Source organism: Bicyclus anynana, chromosome 25 (assembly GCF_947172395.1).
Source record: "Bicyclus anynana chromosome 25, ilBicAnyn1.1, whole genome shotgun sequence".
NCBI classification, from domain to species: domain Eukaryota; kingdom Metazoa; phylum Arthropoda; class Insecta; order Lepidoptera; family Nymphalidae; genus Bicyclus; species Bicyclus anynana.
In genome coordinates, this window is record NC_069107.1 from 9,867,170 (window position 1) to 9,884,132 (window position 16,963).

Here is a 16,963-nt window from a genome sequence, read left to right on the forward strand (position 1 = left end):
TACCCATTAAAAAAGGTTGCGCACACCTGGATTTTGTTAAATAATTTCAAATCCTCGCCGAGCCCATTCGCTAGGGACTGAAGCATAGGTATTAAGCCTCATGTTGTATGTAATTACATCGGCAAACTCATCGTCTTTTGTGTAATTAAGTTTGTTATTTGTTTAATCTTTTCTTTTTCGCTTCAGCCGGTTTGAAATTACATCTATGCACAATCTTTGTCTATTTAAAATATTGTTGCAGAGAACAAAAAAAGAAATGACGCAGACTTATTTTTTGTTTATTTTTTTAAATAGCAACACAGAATGTTGAAGTTACAAATGCCTATAAATAACGCTTATACACCTATGTCCTAGCTTATCCTAAAATGCACTCGGGACTCTGCGTCCCGAAAACGATTAAATGTTGAATTAAATTACTTTACAGATGATTTTTTATGATCTGCTATACTTGCACGTGTAATCGCCGCCACTTACGTACGCCATGCGGCTCGTCATTTAAATATGTACGTTAACATATGTACTTAAAGTATATTTTTCAATGACAAAACTCAGCTGAGTTCTACAAATCCATAACCAATCAGATCGCTGGAATATCACATCATAAAATAACCACGTGACGTAGCTTCCACCCGATTGGCCTGTTCCTAGGATCATTTCGATTGCCGTGCAATGTGGCGTAGGTTAGTGACGACCTTTATTTCGAGATATGCAATATAAAATTATCGATGGAAATAGAATTTGAATCGTATTTTAAGTGAGATAAGTACTATTTAGTCGCGCGTGAATGATTTTCGTGCAAGTTACAGTAGCGAAGGCAGCGAGATATTATTACATCTAGAGATCCAAAAAAATCCATAACTCGCAAAAACTTACAATCCTTTTACTCGCGCGTAAGGATTGTTTTTCAATGCTGTACTTTGTATTTGCGATAGATAACTCTAGAAGTAATAAAATCTCACTGAGCGAAGGTATAAAATATGAGTGAAAAGTAGGTATACTTGGCTTTAGTTATACAGCGTGTTCCATTCCATCGGGTCTTTTTTGCAAATAAAAGCACCCTGTATAATTAAGCCCTTACATATAGACATAAGTCATTTCTGCTTACGCACACTGGTAAAAACATTAAGTTGATGAAAAAGACGTTAGCTATTTTTTTCAAATTGTATCTTTAATCTCAATAATAGCTCAATACAATTTACAAATGTTTACATTTTTTTTTCAATATTTTTTGCGAATTAACTTTTTTATAACCATCAGAGACTGGTAACATGGGAATAACTAAGAATAGACTGACACTTATCTAAAATTTTACAAGTTATATATAATATTAATTACATACTGCATCTATACCAAATGTTCGCAACTCCTGTTCTTTAGAACTCAACTACTTTTAAAACTCAAAAAACGGCTCAACCGTTTTGATGAAATTGAGATTTTGTTTTTTGTAGATGGTTAAAAAAATTGGAGAAAACCCAATTACGAAAAATCAAAATTAATGGAATACAATTATTTAGAATATAGCTTGAGTAATATTTAGTTTAAAAAAAATGTAAAACTCTATACTATCATTAGTTATTCAAATGCTAAAACATTAATTACGTCACAATCACCATTTTCAAAATACTTTGAAAACTACAATATATAATCATGAATTTATATTTCATAAACATTTTTCCTTTTAATGACTCGACTTACTGACCACAGATAATAAATATTGATTTCTACTTTTTATCTATGATCAATGGTCTATGTCTATGCTCTATGGATTTGTCCTTTTCAGTGACGTAATCAAAGAACAGTCCATTACGATTATTATTCGATACAAAAAAACGTTCAAAAATTCGTAATAAAAAAAACTATTAGTAGAAAATTCTATTTTCAGACATTGTTTTTATATATATTTTTTTTAGTAATAATTATAAAACAATAATAGAGATCCTTAACCAATCTGTATGAAAAACGAAGTGACTTACACAACTAAACAATTAATTACATAAAATCATAAATTACTCCAGAATTAAATTACTATGTTTAATTAATTAATATACATAATAATATTATTATAGTAATATATAGCGACAATCATTATTTTCCATTCAATAAATTAAACGTCGATTAATCATTTATTATTATTTATATAATAGTATTTGGTTCTTATTTTTTTGTTTATCTGCACTTTTTCACGTATTTATTATTATTATTTTTTTTAATGGTGCGTGTGTGGTGTGCGTTCATTATCTGAAAAGACATACAACAACATTGTTAGATGTATGTATATGTATAAACAACAAATCATTCCTTTCATAGACACTTAAAAGTATATGAAAAGAAATTACATGTAAATATTTTCCTTCTTTTTTGTCAGAACAATCATAGTAAAATAAAATGAGGGGTCTTCTACCAACATATTTTGATTTAGGGATCCGTTTGTAAAATATTAAACATTTAAGAGCAAATTTTTGTTAGAGTCAAGTGTACCACCCCCTACCGTCTAAACGGTTGTTTATGGATAAGTGAAAAAATTCACGATATAAATAAAACTAGACTATTCAAAAGCGTTATCAAGTGAGTATATGTAAAAAAATCCATAGTTTATAATTAAAAAAAAAAAAAAGTCTGATGTAAGTAAGAGCCATGGTCGATGTACATTCAATGCAATGTAATGAACAATTCGTTTTAACACAAACATTGAACCCACTTCAAAGACGTATTTACGTTTTTGACGGCCTCCGTGGCGCAGTGGTAGGCGCGGTGGATATACAAGACGGAGGTCCTGGGTTCGATCCCCGGCTGGGCAGATTGAGATTTTCTTAATTTGTCCAGGTCTGGCTGGTGGGAGGCTTCGGCCGTGGCTAGTTACCACCCTACCGGCAAAGACGTACCGCCAAGCGATTTAGCGTTCCGGTACGATGCCGTGTAGAAACCGAAAGGGGTGTGGATTTTCATCCTGCTCCTAACAAGTTAGCCCGCTTCCATCTTAGACTGCATCATCACTTACCATCAGGTGAGATTGTAGTCAAGGGCTAACTTGTAAAGAATAATAAAAAAAAAAAAAAAAAAAAATTCAGTTATTTTGATTTTAACACAAAACTACTAAACCGATTTCCATGAAAATGAAATGGGGGCAATCTGGAATTATACTCTTTCCAACAAAAAAGAATTTTCAAAATTGATTAATAAATGACGAAGCTATAAGGTAAAAAAAAACCTACGTCGAATTAAGAACCACCTCCTATTTTTGAAGTCGGTTAAAAATAATAAAGAATTTGAATTTAATATAAACTATTACTCACCAATAAAAAGAATCATATAGTAGACTTCGCCCCTCTAGGCTGCGAAAGGCCAAGCTATCTTATGTTATACATATACGTGATACACATACATATATACGCACTATACATATATATATACCGTGAACGGACAACGTGCACACTGACATTCACACATAACGCTATATGCCGCGACAAAGATACACTAAACCATAGACATACAGTCGCGAAAACAAAAAGTATCTTTTAAAAAAAACATCTCTGTATATGAATGGTATTCCCAGTATCTATGATCATAGATCTATGCATATAGGATACTATTATCAATAGATACACCAAAATTAAAGAAAATTAAATCATAGTTCATCACTATTTTAGACAATGTGTACACCACATTGTCTAAAATAGTGGTCTTTAAGAAAAATCAATATTTGTTTAAAAAAAAATGTCTAAAAAAGTCAAACTTAGCTTGTTTTTAATCATATATTTTGGTTTTGACTATTCATTCTCCTTTTTTGGAGTCAAGAAATTAAAACGCAGTAACTGTATTGTATAAAAACAAAAAAAAAAATGAAAATTTACATCTCCACGAGACTGTATATCTTTGATTTTCTTATATCAACGTCAACGGGCGCAGTTTAAATGCTTCCATACAAGTTAACTATACAATAAATTTGTGAAGAAAGCCCTGTTCATCAAAACTCGACCTTACACTATAGTCATTAAGAGTTAAAATAATCAAACTGGGCACTACGAGAGATAAACCCATGCTCTTACGACTTAGCTGAATCCGAAATTCACTCTTAATAACAGGGTCATTAAAGTTCAAAATTGCAAAAATCAGCAATCAGATCAGCGTTGTTCAATCGAGCTTACGATCGCTGAAGCGTTCGTACAAATACGTACTCTATATCGTTCGTATTAAAGACCACATTTCAATTAAATCGCGACTATAGGATTCAAGAAATAGTTTTTTTTTTATTATAGAAAAAAGCATTTACGCGACACAATCACGCACCGCAATCATATTTTTTGGAACAGACGAGCGCGTTCGATTGTAATTTATACATGATTTAAAAAAGAACATATAAATACGGCGCCATCTTGTAATGGTCCGCCATTTTGTTTGTGCCTAACATTGAGTCAATCAAAACGCGCTCGTTATTAAAACTAGTGTGTATCAATTTTATGAAGTAACGAATTCAAAAAACTTTTAAATATTAAAAGGGTAATTAATATTTAAAAGTTATTTAAATTCGACAAAATGGTATCCAATTAGGTTCTTAAAGGTTACATTTTTTCCTGCATCAATGAAAATGGAAAAATAATTGAAAGGATTTTAGGCGTTTTCCTTGAAGACTTTACTGTGTGACTTCCAAAACGATGGGGTGTATGTATGTTTTTGAATTCTTAATTATTATTACAACAGCTTTATTTTCATTTAAATTTTCTAGCTTTGTATATAATTCCGTAAATATTTTCGAATGTATGTAAGGAACATCTGATGGCTTTTTTATTATATTACATTGGCTGGCACCACTTATGATAAGTGATTATTCAACCTATTGCAGAACGAACTCGCCTTGAAGGTGTTTTTTATTCATTTCTATTAACTGTTGACTTAAAGATAGTTTATTAAGATTATTATGTAAATTAAATAATAAAACTATTGCAAAAATTAAGAATTCAAAATCATACATAGCCCATCGTTTAGGGAGTGGGGAAAAAAAATAGCTCATAATATTGATACACACAATCAAACAGCGGGATAAGTCCGGTGGTGGGGAGTGGGACAGTGTGATGCGGTGGTGGTATCTACTGGTGGGTGTGGGGTGGTGGGTTTTAGTTCCAGATGCGCAGGAACGAGTCCCAGGAGCCGGTGGCGACCGCCATGCCGTTCTCCGTCACGCCGAGGCACGAGACGCGGTTGTCGTGGCCAGCGAGTATACCTGTATCAACAAAAATACATTTATATCAGAAAAAGATGAATACTAATACTATAAAGAGGTAAAGTTGGGGGTATTGTAGGGAGTCATCCCCTGATTTGCTGAACCGATTTTGGAAATTCTTTTATCACTAGAAAGTTACGTTATTTGTGAGTTTTGGCTTGCGGTTGTGAAGGCTTCAACATCAGAACCTTGACATCCACCTAGACACAAAGTACTCCACAAGACGAATCATACGAGCTATAACTCAATGGAGTTATTTCGTTTTATAACGGTGATCCTATAGCCATCTTCCAGTTCCATCATCAGACCCTGGATACTATCTAAGACGAACTGAGGCTAATCAAACGAGTCCAAATTCGATGTGGTTATGTTTCTTAATTACAGAGTTCCTATGGCCACCTTCCAGTTTCATCATCAGACCCTGGATACTGTCTAAGAATGAAAAAGCTAATCTCATTCGAGTCTAAATTCGATGGGGTTGCATTACCCTATGGCCACCATCAGCAGACTCTGGATACTATCTAAAGACAAACTGAGGCTAATCAAACGAGTCCAAATTCGATGGGGTTACGTTCTTTAACTACAGAGTATCTAAATACGAACTAAGACTAATCAAGCGAGTCCAAACTCAATAGTCTTATGTTGTTTTATAATGGAGTTCCTACGGCGACTTTCCAGTTCCATCATTAGTCCTGTATACTATCTAAGGCCAACAGAGACTAATCAAACGAGTCCAAATCCGATGGGATTCCATTTTCCTATGGCCATCTTCCAGTTTCATCATCAGACCCTGGATACTATATAAAGATGATCATTAGAGTCTAAATTCGATGAGGTTGCATTGCCCTATGGCCACCATCAGCAGACTCTAGATATTATCTAAAGACAAACTGAGGCTAATCAAATGAGTCCAAATTCGATGGGATTCCATTGTCCTATGGCCACCTTCCAGTTTTATCATCAGACCCTGGATACTATCTAAGACAAACTGAGGCTAATCAAACGAGTCCAAATTCGATGGGATTCCATTGTCCTATGGCCACCTTCCAGTTTTATCATCAGACCCTGGATACTATCTAAGACAAACTGAGGCTAATCAAACGAGTCCAAATTCGATGGGATTCCATTGTCCTATGGCCACCTTCCAGTTTTATCATCAGACCCTGGATACTATCTAAGACAAACTGAGGCTAATCAAACGAGTCCAAATTCGATGGGATTCCATTGTCCTATGGCCACCTTCCAGTTTTATCATCAGACCCTGGATACTATCTAAGACAAACTGAGGCTAATCAAACGAGTCCAAATTCGATGGGATTCCATTGTCCTATGGCCACCTTCCAGTTTTATCATCAGACCCTGGATACTATCTAAGACAAACTGAGGCTAATCAAACGAGTCCAAATTCGATGGGATTCCATTGTCCTATGGCCACCTTTCAATTTTATCATCAGACCCTGGATACTATCTAAGACAAACTGAGGCTAATCAGACGAGTCCAAATTCGATGGGGTTATATTGCTTAATCACAGAGTTCCCATTGCCACCTTCTAGTTCCACCATCAGGCATTCGAAGACACACGGCAGTGTACGTACCAGCGCGCTCCGACTTCATGGAGTCCCACACGTTGCAGTTGAAGTCGTCGTAGCCGGCCAGCAGCAGGCGGCCCGACTTGGAGAAGGCCACGGACGTGATGCCGCAGATGATGTTGTCGTGCGAGTACATGGCCAGCTCCTGGTCGGCGCGGATGTCGAACATGCGGCACGTGGCGTCGTCCGAGCCCGTCGCGAACGCGAACCCGGACGGGAAGAACTGCGAGCGACAACACACGATACGATTAATACAAGAAATATTAAAATATACGGGAGCTATACTACAGCCTTTTTTGATGAATACTGTTTACCAACAAACAAATTAAAAATGAGGGTACTAGTCTAAAAAACTAGTCATTTCACACCTAATACTAATTAGAATTAACTTGTTCTTAAATTAATGAAAATAATAATAATTTTAAATAAATAAGTTATGAAATGACATGCGTTTTCTACCTTCATTTATAATTTATTTGTTGTTAAACAGTACTCATCCAACTGTAGTATAATTTATAAGTAGTCGCATAAATTTAACATCTAACATTTTTATGAGTTTATATTCGGCTCACTGCTGAGCTGGAGTCTCCGCTCAGAATGAGAGGTTCATCATTATCAACCCATATTCGGCTCACTGCTGAGCAGTGGCGTGCATAATGTTGTCGATCAAGGTATGCACTCGTAATAAAATTAGGCAAACTGGAAAAGTCTGTATTTAATTAGCACTAAGGAGACAACTCTTAGGGTATGCAATACTTCAATTGCATGTATGAAGTGCACGCCACTGCTGAGCTGCTGCTGCTGCTGAGCTCGAGTCTCCTCTAAGAATGAAAGGTTCATCATTATCAACCCATATTTGGCTCACTGCTGAGTTGGAGTCTCCTCTCAGAATGAGAGGAGTTAGGCCAATAGTCCACAACGCTATCCCAATGTGGATTGGCAGACTTCACACATGCAGAGAATTGAAAAAAATCTGGTATTTAGGTTTCCTCACAATGTAATTCCTTCACCGTTTGAGACATGTGATATTTAATTTCTTAACTGCACATAACTGAAAAGTTGAACAAGCCCTGGACCTGATTCGAACCTACACCCTCCGGAATCAGAGGCAGAGATTATACCCACTGGGCTATCACTGCTCTCCAATAGTTATAAAGATATAATTTGTACACAAGAGGGCTGGAGATTACCCAGACAAAACCAGTGGCATAGGAGGCAAAGTTTTAATACCAGTGACAGGACCACAGAGAACGGGGAGTATGCGGCGTGCTGTGTCGCCCCAGCTCAGGAATCCTCATAGTAGATGAGCCGAAGAGGGGATTTTTGCAGTTACTCGAGCGCGGCAGATAAACATAAGGGACTATACCTTACACTTTGTCGAGTACCTCCACTGAGTATGAGCCCTTAATATTGGTGGGTATGTTTAGGGCAACCAAAAAAAAAAAAACTAATTTCATAAATACTCAACCAGCACGTCAGATTAAGATAAGGTAGGTGAGTTGATAGCTAAAAACTGCACATTTCGAAAATCTGACGATTTGAGCGTAACGTAATGGAATGGGAGGGTTTCAAAGTTACAAAATTAAACCCTTATATTTTAGTGCTCGAGGTACGAGTGCGATTAATTTTTTACTTATTTTTAAGGAAATAATCTCCTAATTAATCGCTAAAATTTTCTTACAATTTCAGTAAGCCAAAGTAATAAAAATTGTTTTTAAAGTCTGTAGTTTTTTTTTCGACTGCTAAAAGCGGAAAAAGTAAATAACCATTTATTCTTCCTATAATTTAATCTACCAAATGTAATCGGTCTCAATGACGCTCGAGTAGTCAACAATGGGACATGTCGACCATTAACGACTCGCAGAGAGCCAAGACACTAAGAGCAAGTACCCAGTTTGCTCCCCCACGTCAGCAAGGTCGGTGGGCTCATGAGTTGTGTTGCCAGCTGTGCTAGCCAGTCTCGCTGTCACCGTGACCGCGCTCAGTTACCTTTTTTTTTAATTGTGTAAGTGCCGTAGGCTCCTTAATGGGGATGGGGCCCGAAGGCAGAAGCAGAGTAAGATGGGTGGAACGACTCTCTAAGGGCGTCTCCTCTGAGGCTCGGATATCGGCTTAGAGAGCCGTTCGGGAAGGGTGTTTTGAAATGAAATGAAATGAAATTTATTGTTAAAATAAGTCCTTTTACAATGGTGCTGAGGACCCTGATTTAAGTTTGATAAACCTGTATCTCAAGATTCTCGCTCTTCCACTTATAATGAAAATAATTTTAACAATCATAAAGGATATGGATTAATAGAAATTAAAACCAACATGCAAAATAATTGTGTGTATGGGTGCGTGTGTCTGTGTTTTGAGTGTGTATCTGTGTGTGTGTGCGTGTGTGTTTTGGCCTGAGTGTATCAGTCCGGGCGCCCCCGAGATCGTGAGTTAAAAAGCCCACGTGTGGGTGACGTCAGATATCAGGGACCTCGTCTTCGTCGGCGAAGACGCTCGGGCTCAGTCCAGAAAGGGCGAATTCGCCGCGATTCTCTCGCGCGTATTACGCTCGACCGTTGCGTTCACAGGGGCCGCACCAACGTGTCATGATTTTTATAAAAAAGTAGTCTTTGTTCTCTATATTTTTATTCTGTGGATAAAATCTGTAGTCTGTGAAATGAAAATGACAGGTCCGATGTGATTGGATGTTACAAAAGGCGCCATTTATTGTAAGACCAATAGGAACGTTTGGCGGCAAAATGAGGGATTGGAGGGGTTGGTGGCGTGAGCAGTGTAAGAAGGGAGAAAAAAGATGATAATTGTGGGGAGTGTGGTGAAGAGAGGTTGTTTTGGTGAAATAGTGTAACAGTAGAGAAATTATTATTTGATTTGTAATTGAAAAAGGTGGAATAAAATATTGTAAGAAACTAGCGAAGTATAATTTTTCGTCAAAAACGCGTGAACTTTGAGGAGGAATTCAGTACGAAACGTGGAGTTGAACGTGCACTCGCTCTAGAATTTGCGCGTTAACTGGACGCAACAAGGCGTCCCTAGTATCTCGACTCGCGTGCAATACGCGCGAATCACGCGCGAGACTTCACACATGCAGAGAATTGAATTGAGAGTCTGGCGCAGTGCAGTATTTTGAATTCGCGCGATGCTCGTGAACGCGATGTATTGATGTCTAGTACTTGGACAAGGTGTAATGGCCGGTTACCGTGACGGCGTTGATGTCGCTCTCGTGTCCGGGGAAGGTCTGCTTGCACTGGCAGTCGCGGATGTCCCACAGCTTGGCGGACGCGTCGCACGCGCCCGACACAAAGGCGCGCTGGTCGGGCGCCAGCGACAGCGACATCACGTCGCCCGTGTGCCCCGTGAACTGCCCGCACTGCTGCCCGGTCTCGATGTCCCACAGGGCGCTGCGGACGACCGCATCATCATCATTACCAACCTCAGACCAATTATTGTATAGGACCTGCCTCACTAGAACCTACTTTTCTGTTAAAGTATATGATCAACGATCTAATGCGATTATAAAAACTATCTCTATAGAATCGATGTTAAATAGTTGTAATCGTGTTCGTCGGTTAAAGAGCTCCGTAAAAATACCTTTTTGTGTAATTGAATTGTGTAAAAAACGGGCAGAAACTTCTAGTTTAGTATAAGATATATACAAAATCTAAGCTCGTTTTCCAAAGAAAATGACAGACAACTTTGTTCGTGACTATGAGTGCGATACAGGTCCTTCTATAATTGGTCTGAGTTATCAACCCACATTCGTCCTCTGAGTCTCCTCTCAGAATGAGAGGGGTTAGATCAATAGTCCACCACGCTGGCCCAATGGCACGATTGGCAGACTTCAGAAGGGAATTGAGAAAATTCTCTGGTATGCAGGTTTCCTCACGGTGTCTTCCTTCACTGTTTGAGACACGTGATATTTTATTTCTTAAAAGGCACACAACTGAAAAGTTGGAGGTGCATGCTCCGGACCGGATTCGAACCCACACCCTCCGGAATCGGAGGCAGAAGTCATATCCACTGGGCTATCACGGCTCTCTCTAATTGTAGGTTTCTTTAATATGGCCATGATATATTATTTTGAAATCGTCTTGAGGAGTCCTTAGGAGGAGTATGATACCTATATTGCATTATTCGAAACAAAAATCGAATTACAATAAATTTAATTTAATTAATGTCAATCATAAAATTAGCTATCTTATTAACCATAACACATGATGATTAATTTAGGGCCAGGTAGTAAGTATTTTCCAAATATATTATTATCATTATTATCAAGTATCAAGGTGGTTGCAGTCAATGACAGAACAGGGTTGCCCTATGAACAAATAAGTGACTACAACACCCTCATGTATTTTCTAATCTTTTGTGTCGCACTCTAACCTAACCTCCCCTCTTCCGTTTAAATAATATGTCCCTGATGTATAGGTACACCTCTGTGAGGACTCACCAGGTCATATCCCCGGAGCTGGTGAGAATCTGGTTGTCGTCGAGGAACCGGCAGCAGGACAAGTAGCCGGAGTGTCCGGGCAACTCGCGGGACACGCGCACGTTGCCTTCGCGAGTCTTCAAGCTGTGGATGTCATTAATATTATGGTGAGTGGTTATTTTGTAAAGATTAGGATGTAAAGAGGAGATATAGTTTGTAAAAGGGTTACACAACGAGTTGAACACCTTCTGTCCCAAACGATAAGTTCGTCGTGTGACTGTCCCACACGATCGGATAGTCGTGTGACTGTCCCACACGATCGGATAGTCGTGTGACTGTCCCACACGATCGGATAGTCGTGTGACTGTCCCAAACGATCAGTTCGTCGTGTGACTGACCCACACGATCAGTTCATCAAGTGACCGTCCCACACGATCAGTTTGTCGTATGACTGTCCCTCACGATCAGTTCGTCGTGTGACTGTCCCACACGATCAGTTCGTCGTGTGACTGTCCCACACTATCAGTTTGTTGTGTGACTGACCCACACGATCAGTTCGTCGTATGACCAACCCACACGATCAGTTTGTCGCGTGTCTGACCCACACGATCAGTTCGTCGTATGACCAACCCACACGATCAGTTTGTCGCGTGACTGACCCACACGATCAGTTTGTCGTGTGACTGACCCGCACGATCAGTTTGTCGTGTGACCCACATACCTATAGATGGAGCAGATGTTGTCGAGCCCGCCGCACGCGACGTACGAGCCGGAGGGCGCGTAGGCGCACGTCATCACCCACGACGAGCGCAGCGGGATAGCGTGCACCTTGTTCGTCGTGTGACTGTCCCACACGATCAGCTTGCCGTCCTGACTGGCGGACACCAGGTTCCTACGACGAAATACTACAATTAGTACAATATTATAATTAGTATTATAATAAACTAAGCCGACGAACTAGAATGAAATGATTTTTGTGTATGGAAGAAGCAAGGGAGTTATGCAAGGATCGTAGACCCCAAAGGGAATAAGGCGTGATGGCATGTATGTATGTAGTAATAGCAAACCCCTACCTATATGCACATAATATTGCAAAATAATCAACCGTTTCGAAGGACTTTGGTAACAAACATCTCACGAGAATTTTATTTTCACCCCTTCTATTTATATTTTCGCATGTTTTATATAAAATACTAAGTCCACTAATTATTTTACAAAAACAAACAAACAGACACGATCCCAGACAAAAAATAATAATATTTTTAGCTTCAGTATCGATTACCTATGTGTAACGCCCTGCCCTCCATTTACAGAACTGGGCCTAGTCGTTTTATAATAAGTATAGATTGGCCAATGCGACCAATGCGGGTTTCACCCGCGTAGTTCGACAAAATGTAGCCTGTGACACTTATAAATAAAGTGGCTTTCTTGTGATAAAAGATAAATCAATCTAATATGAAGTAAGTATAGAAAACTATTTAAAGAGACGCGAAAGTTAGTCACCATGGCGCTTTCCAATATACGCATTGGAAACAATACAATAAAAGTGTTTGAACGTAAAGAGGCAGGTGTACGTCATAACGAATACCAATCGAGTTCTAAAATGGTAGTCATAATTTTATGAATACATATTTTAGTAGTTCTATAAAGGTACAGTTTTGTATTGATTTTCCTCGCGAGGGCAAATATTCTAGTCTCCAAACAATCTTTTAATGTTGAACGTTTTAAAGTTGAACTTTTTACAGAAAACTCCTTCAGCTCTCATTCGCACGAGAATTTTTTTAAGAGACGTTAAAGAAGTTTTCAAATACAACAAATGCATTCCCAAATTTTGGGAGTTGGAAATAGATCTTAATTTAACTTCATACTATATTTGAACGCTTTTTTAACGCCCGGTAAAAAAACTCTCGTGCGAATGAGGGCTAACTTGTGCTACAGACATATAGTAAAATCGTCCGCGTGGAGTGTCCATTGGCTATAACTGTAAACTCTTTTCTAATGATTTTGATTGAAAATGCGATTAGACAAAAGTGTACTGCATTTCTTAGAACAAAAACTATTTTTAACGACGCAAAAGAGTATTATTAGTTTGACGTGTCTGCCTGTCTCTCTGTCTGTTTGTATGTCTGTCCGTGGCACCATAGCTCCCGAACGGATGAAACGATTTCAATTTAGGTCATTTTGTATGAAAGGTGATTTATGTGCGAGTGTTCTTAGATTTGTTTGATGAAAATCGGTTAAGCCGTTTGATAGTTCTGGGGGTTAAAGTAGGAAAGAATAACCGAATGTCGGCAAATATACTCGAGTGGGTCTCAAATGAAAGCTCTCTGAAAGAAAATATTGATGACTTGATCGAGTGTAATTAATATTTTCATGACCTTTGGGGGGTTTTTCAAAATTTAAAAATTTTGATGATTGATTTTTGAGCCTGACCCAGGTCTCAAATCCAAGACCTCACTATCCAAAGCCGAATAGACTAACTATTGGCGTAGCCAGTCGTATTTATTACCCATTTCTCAAGAACCATAAAAACGGCACTTCTACTAAAAATTTTCTATTTATACTTTTCAATTTCCAAGATACGTTTCCAATCGTGTGGATTTTCCTCAAATAACACCGACGGCGATCGTTTATAAGGAATCAACGCTTTCGGGAAACAATAACACACGGGCCGATCTCCGGGACCCGGTGAAATAGGTCACTCTATGTTTATGTGATGCTTGTACCGGTTGCCCAATACTTCGTTCCTTGCTAAAAGTAAACCCATCCAGGGATTAGCTGATACAAACAAGTGCTATTTGTCTTGATTGTAAGTTCCTTGTAGTATTAGTTGGTCAGTAGAGAGAGTATTTTAATAGACTACGATGAAAGGCTCTGAAGTATAAGACAATATGTACAGGTGAAACGAAGTAACTAAAAATGGCTATGTGGATAGTGTATTATATGTCATAGAAGGGAGTGCGAGAGGAATACCAGCAAAATATCTCTATAATCTGGCCTCAGTAGAACTGAAACAATCAACATTAGAACGGGTATCTAAAGCTGTTCTATTAAAGATTTGCTAAATTTGGCTAGACAGAGGAGGTCAACACGAATAGAGAAGGGGAGTGTTAACATGTTATGATAAAACTCCTTAACCCTACACTCGGGTTTACAAGTCCGGGAATGTTCGGAGATTTTTTCTAAACACGACACGGTAAATCCATGACATGCTAATATATTCGCCTCTCTACCATATTTTTCTTCCAATCCTGTATATAGGTCGTTTGGTAATGCACATCTGGACGCGGGCGATGTGGACTCCTGCAACCTTCCCCTGCGACAGTCGGGTATAAAGTGGCGGCGCATCACCTGGAGTCGCTGCCCCAGTGCATGGCGTAGATTTTGGCGAGGTGTCCGCGCAGCGTGCGGCGCGTGCGCATCTGGATGCGGCCGATGGGCTCCAGGTTGGCGGTGGCCTGCGCCAGCGATGTGTCGCACGCCGCCTTGCGCGCGTCCTGCAAGAACACATATGTATCAACAACTGATCCGTACTCAAGTTTGGGGACGTCTTTTGTGAGATGTCCAGAGAGGGGGGAAACTGAATGTCACCCAATAGGACGAGAGCCTGTGATCGCGGGGCCGTCATGATTTTCAAAATCAAAATGAAATTTGTGACCAGTTGAAAATATATACTCGTACCATATCAATAAACACATGATATGCGATAAGTCCTGCTAGTGCTGCTGTTTTACGTTTGGGTGTACTCTTCTATAACAAGATCCCCAAGACTGTGATGGACCTGCCAATACATAGGCAGCAGTACTTTAATCAATGTGTCAAAAAACATTTACTTAGTCGTGGTTACTAACACCATTGATGAGTTCCTCAATGATAAAGATGCTTGGAGGCCATTAGATCAGCTTCCACCTTCACACAGGAAGTAAAACTATAAGAAATTGTAATGTTGTCATCAATTGCAAATTTTAATATTATACGATTTTTTTAAAAGAGCAACTGTTAAGTTTCTTGCCGGTTTCTTGTCAGCAGAACCTGCCTTCCGAAGCGGTGGTAGAATCTTTACAAATAGTCAATTGACGTATCAAAAGTGCTTGTTTTTGATACGTCAATTGACTATTTTGATTTATTTCAAGTAGGCTTAGGCTTGAAACGTCAAGTTTGACTTTAGTAAAGACTATATCATCAATTCGGAAGACAAGTTTTTTTTTGTAAACAATTTAATCGCGGCATATATTAAAAAGGCGTCTTTGGCTCACGCCGCGTTGCAAAAACAAGCTTATGACCAAGATCCCCATACGGGGTACAGAGCAAGCAATAAATTCAACAGTGTTCTCATAAAAAAAAATCATTCATTAGAGAACTGTTGAGATCATTACTTTTACTTCCAGTGTGAAGAAGGTGGCTAATCCAATGGCCTTCATGCACCTTTGTCATTAAGGAACTCATCAATTGTGTAGTAACCTCGACTTATTAAATGTTTTTTTAACTTATGCTTTGGCAGGTCGAATAAAGCGATAACAGGAAAGGAATGGATAAGGAAAGCTAAGAACAGAGAGGTCAGGAAAAAGCTGGAGAAGGCCCTTACCCGAGAAGAGGTTCCGATCACACATTAATTGAATTTAAATATTCGTAAAGTAGTATATTTTAGTATTTAAGTTTCAAAATTGCTTGTATCATCTATTTTTTGAAAATAAATAAATTATTGGCAGGTCCATAACTGTGATCTTGTTATAGAGGAGTACACCCAACCCTATGAAAAATATTTTTTATAGGCCTGTTTCTAGTAAGACGGGGTTAGATAACAGAAGTTATCAAAAAGAAGTAAGATGCCGGTTATTTTGAAAAATAGGAAGATTGGAAGTAAATCTATTTAAAAAGAACAAAAATAAATCAGGAAAATAGTAGGTCGAGTTGATATAACGGCTCGAAGCGAAACTATCTTTAGCCATCGACATCGAGAGAATTTATTATCATATTCTTGTAGATATAATGTATATGTATGCATATGTCCGTCCGTCCGTGACCGACGGATATACGGGAGCTGCGGCCTTGTTTAGATCAACTTCGATTTTTTATATCAGAGTTTTTAGCCTTGTAAAAGCTCTTCCAGGGAAGTACTATAGCTTGGTATAGTACTTCCCTGGAATCGTTGATGTCACTTCTATGATATGCGGGCGACGGGAGGCAAGACGTGCGTACGGGGAAGTGAACAACAGTCGAGGGTTTTTCATTCTCATCGGGAGTGTTACGAACGAACTTGCCAAGCTATAGATGAAGTATGTACTAGAGAAGTACTAGGGAAGTAGAAGATGTTGGTTTATTTTGCGAAGAAGCACCGCTGTATTTCAGTATTTAAGTTCAATCAGATCTGTGTTGACGTATAATTAATTCGACAGTGATATTTTAATTCGTTTTGATTTTCATGTAATTGGCGTTCCGGTACGATGTCGCGTAAAAACCGAAAGCGGTGTGGATTTTCATCCTAACAAGTTAGCTCGCTTCCATCTTAGATTGCATCATCACTTACCATCTTAGCTTACCATATGATGGTAAGCTAAACAAAAAAATATATACATATACGGTCGAATTGAGAAACCTCCTCCTTTTTTTGAAGTCGGTTAAAAAAATAAAAAAAACATCTACTTGACAGACAGACAACAAAGTTGTCCTATATACAAAAGGGTTTTTCAACCAACTTTTTTTTCATGTTTGTTACCACATAAAACTTCGTC

At 38.5% G+C, this 16,963-nt stretch overlaps 1 protein-coding gene across 1 annotated transcript in view; it reads right to left on the minus strand.

Annotated features, from left to right (window-relative positions):
* Positions 1–262: 262 nt before the first annotated feature.
* LOC112051399 (guanine nucleotide-binding protein G(I)/G(S)/G(T) subunit beta-1) overlaps positions 263–16,963 on the minus strand; it is a 49,870-nt gene continuing 33,169 nt past the window's right edge. Inside the window, exons 3-9 of the mRNA XM_024090022.2 lie at positions 14,583–14,728; positions 11,953–12,123; positions 11,253–11,375; positions 10,002–10,203; positions 6,815–7,031; positions 3,294–5,218; positions 263–2,238 (exon numbers count right to left, since the gene is read on the minus strand). Of these exons, the coding sequence (XP_023945790.1) occupies positions 5,112–5,218; positions 6,815–7,031; positions 10,002–10,203; positions 11,253–11,375; positions 11,953–12,123; positions 14,583–14,728 (966 nt within the window). The 3' untranslated portion in view covers positions 263–2,238; positions 3,294–5,111. The remainder of the gene's footprint in view (positions 2,239–3,293; positions 5,219–6,814; positions 7,032–10,001; positions 10,204–11,252; positions 11,376–11,952; positions 12,124–14,582; positions 14,729–16,963) is intronic.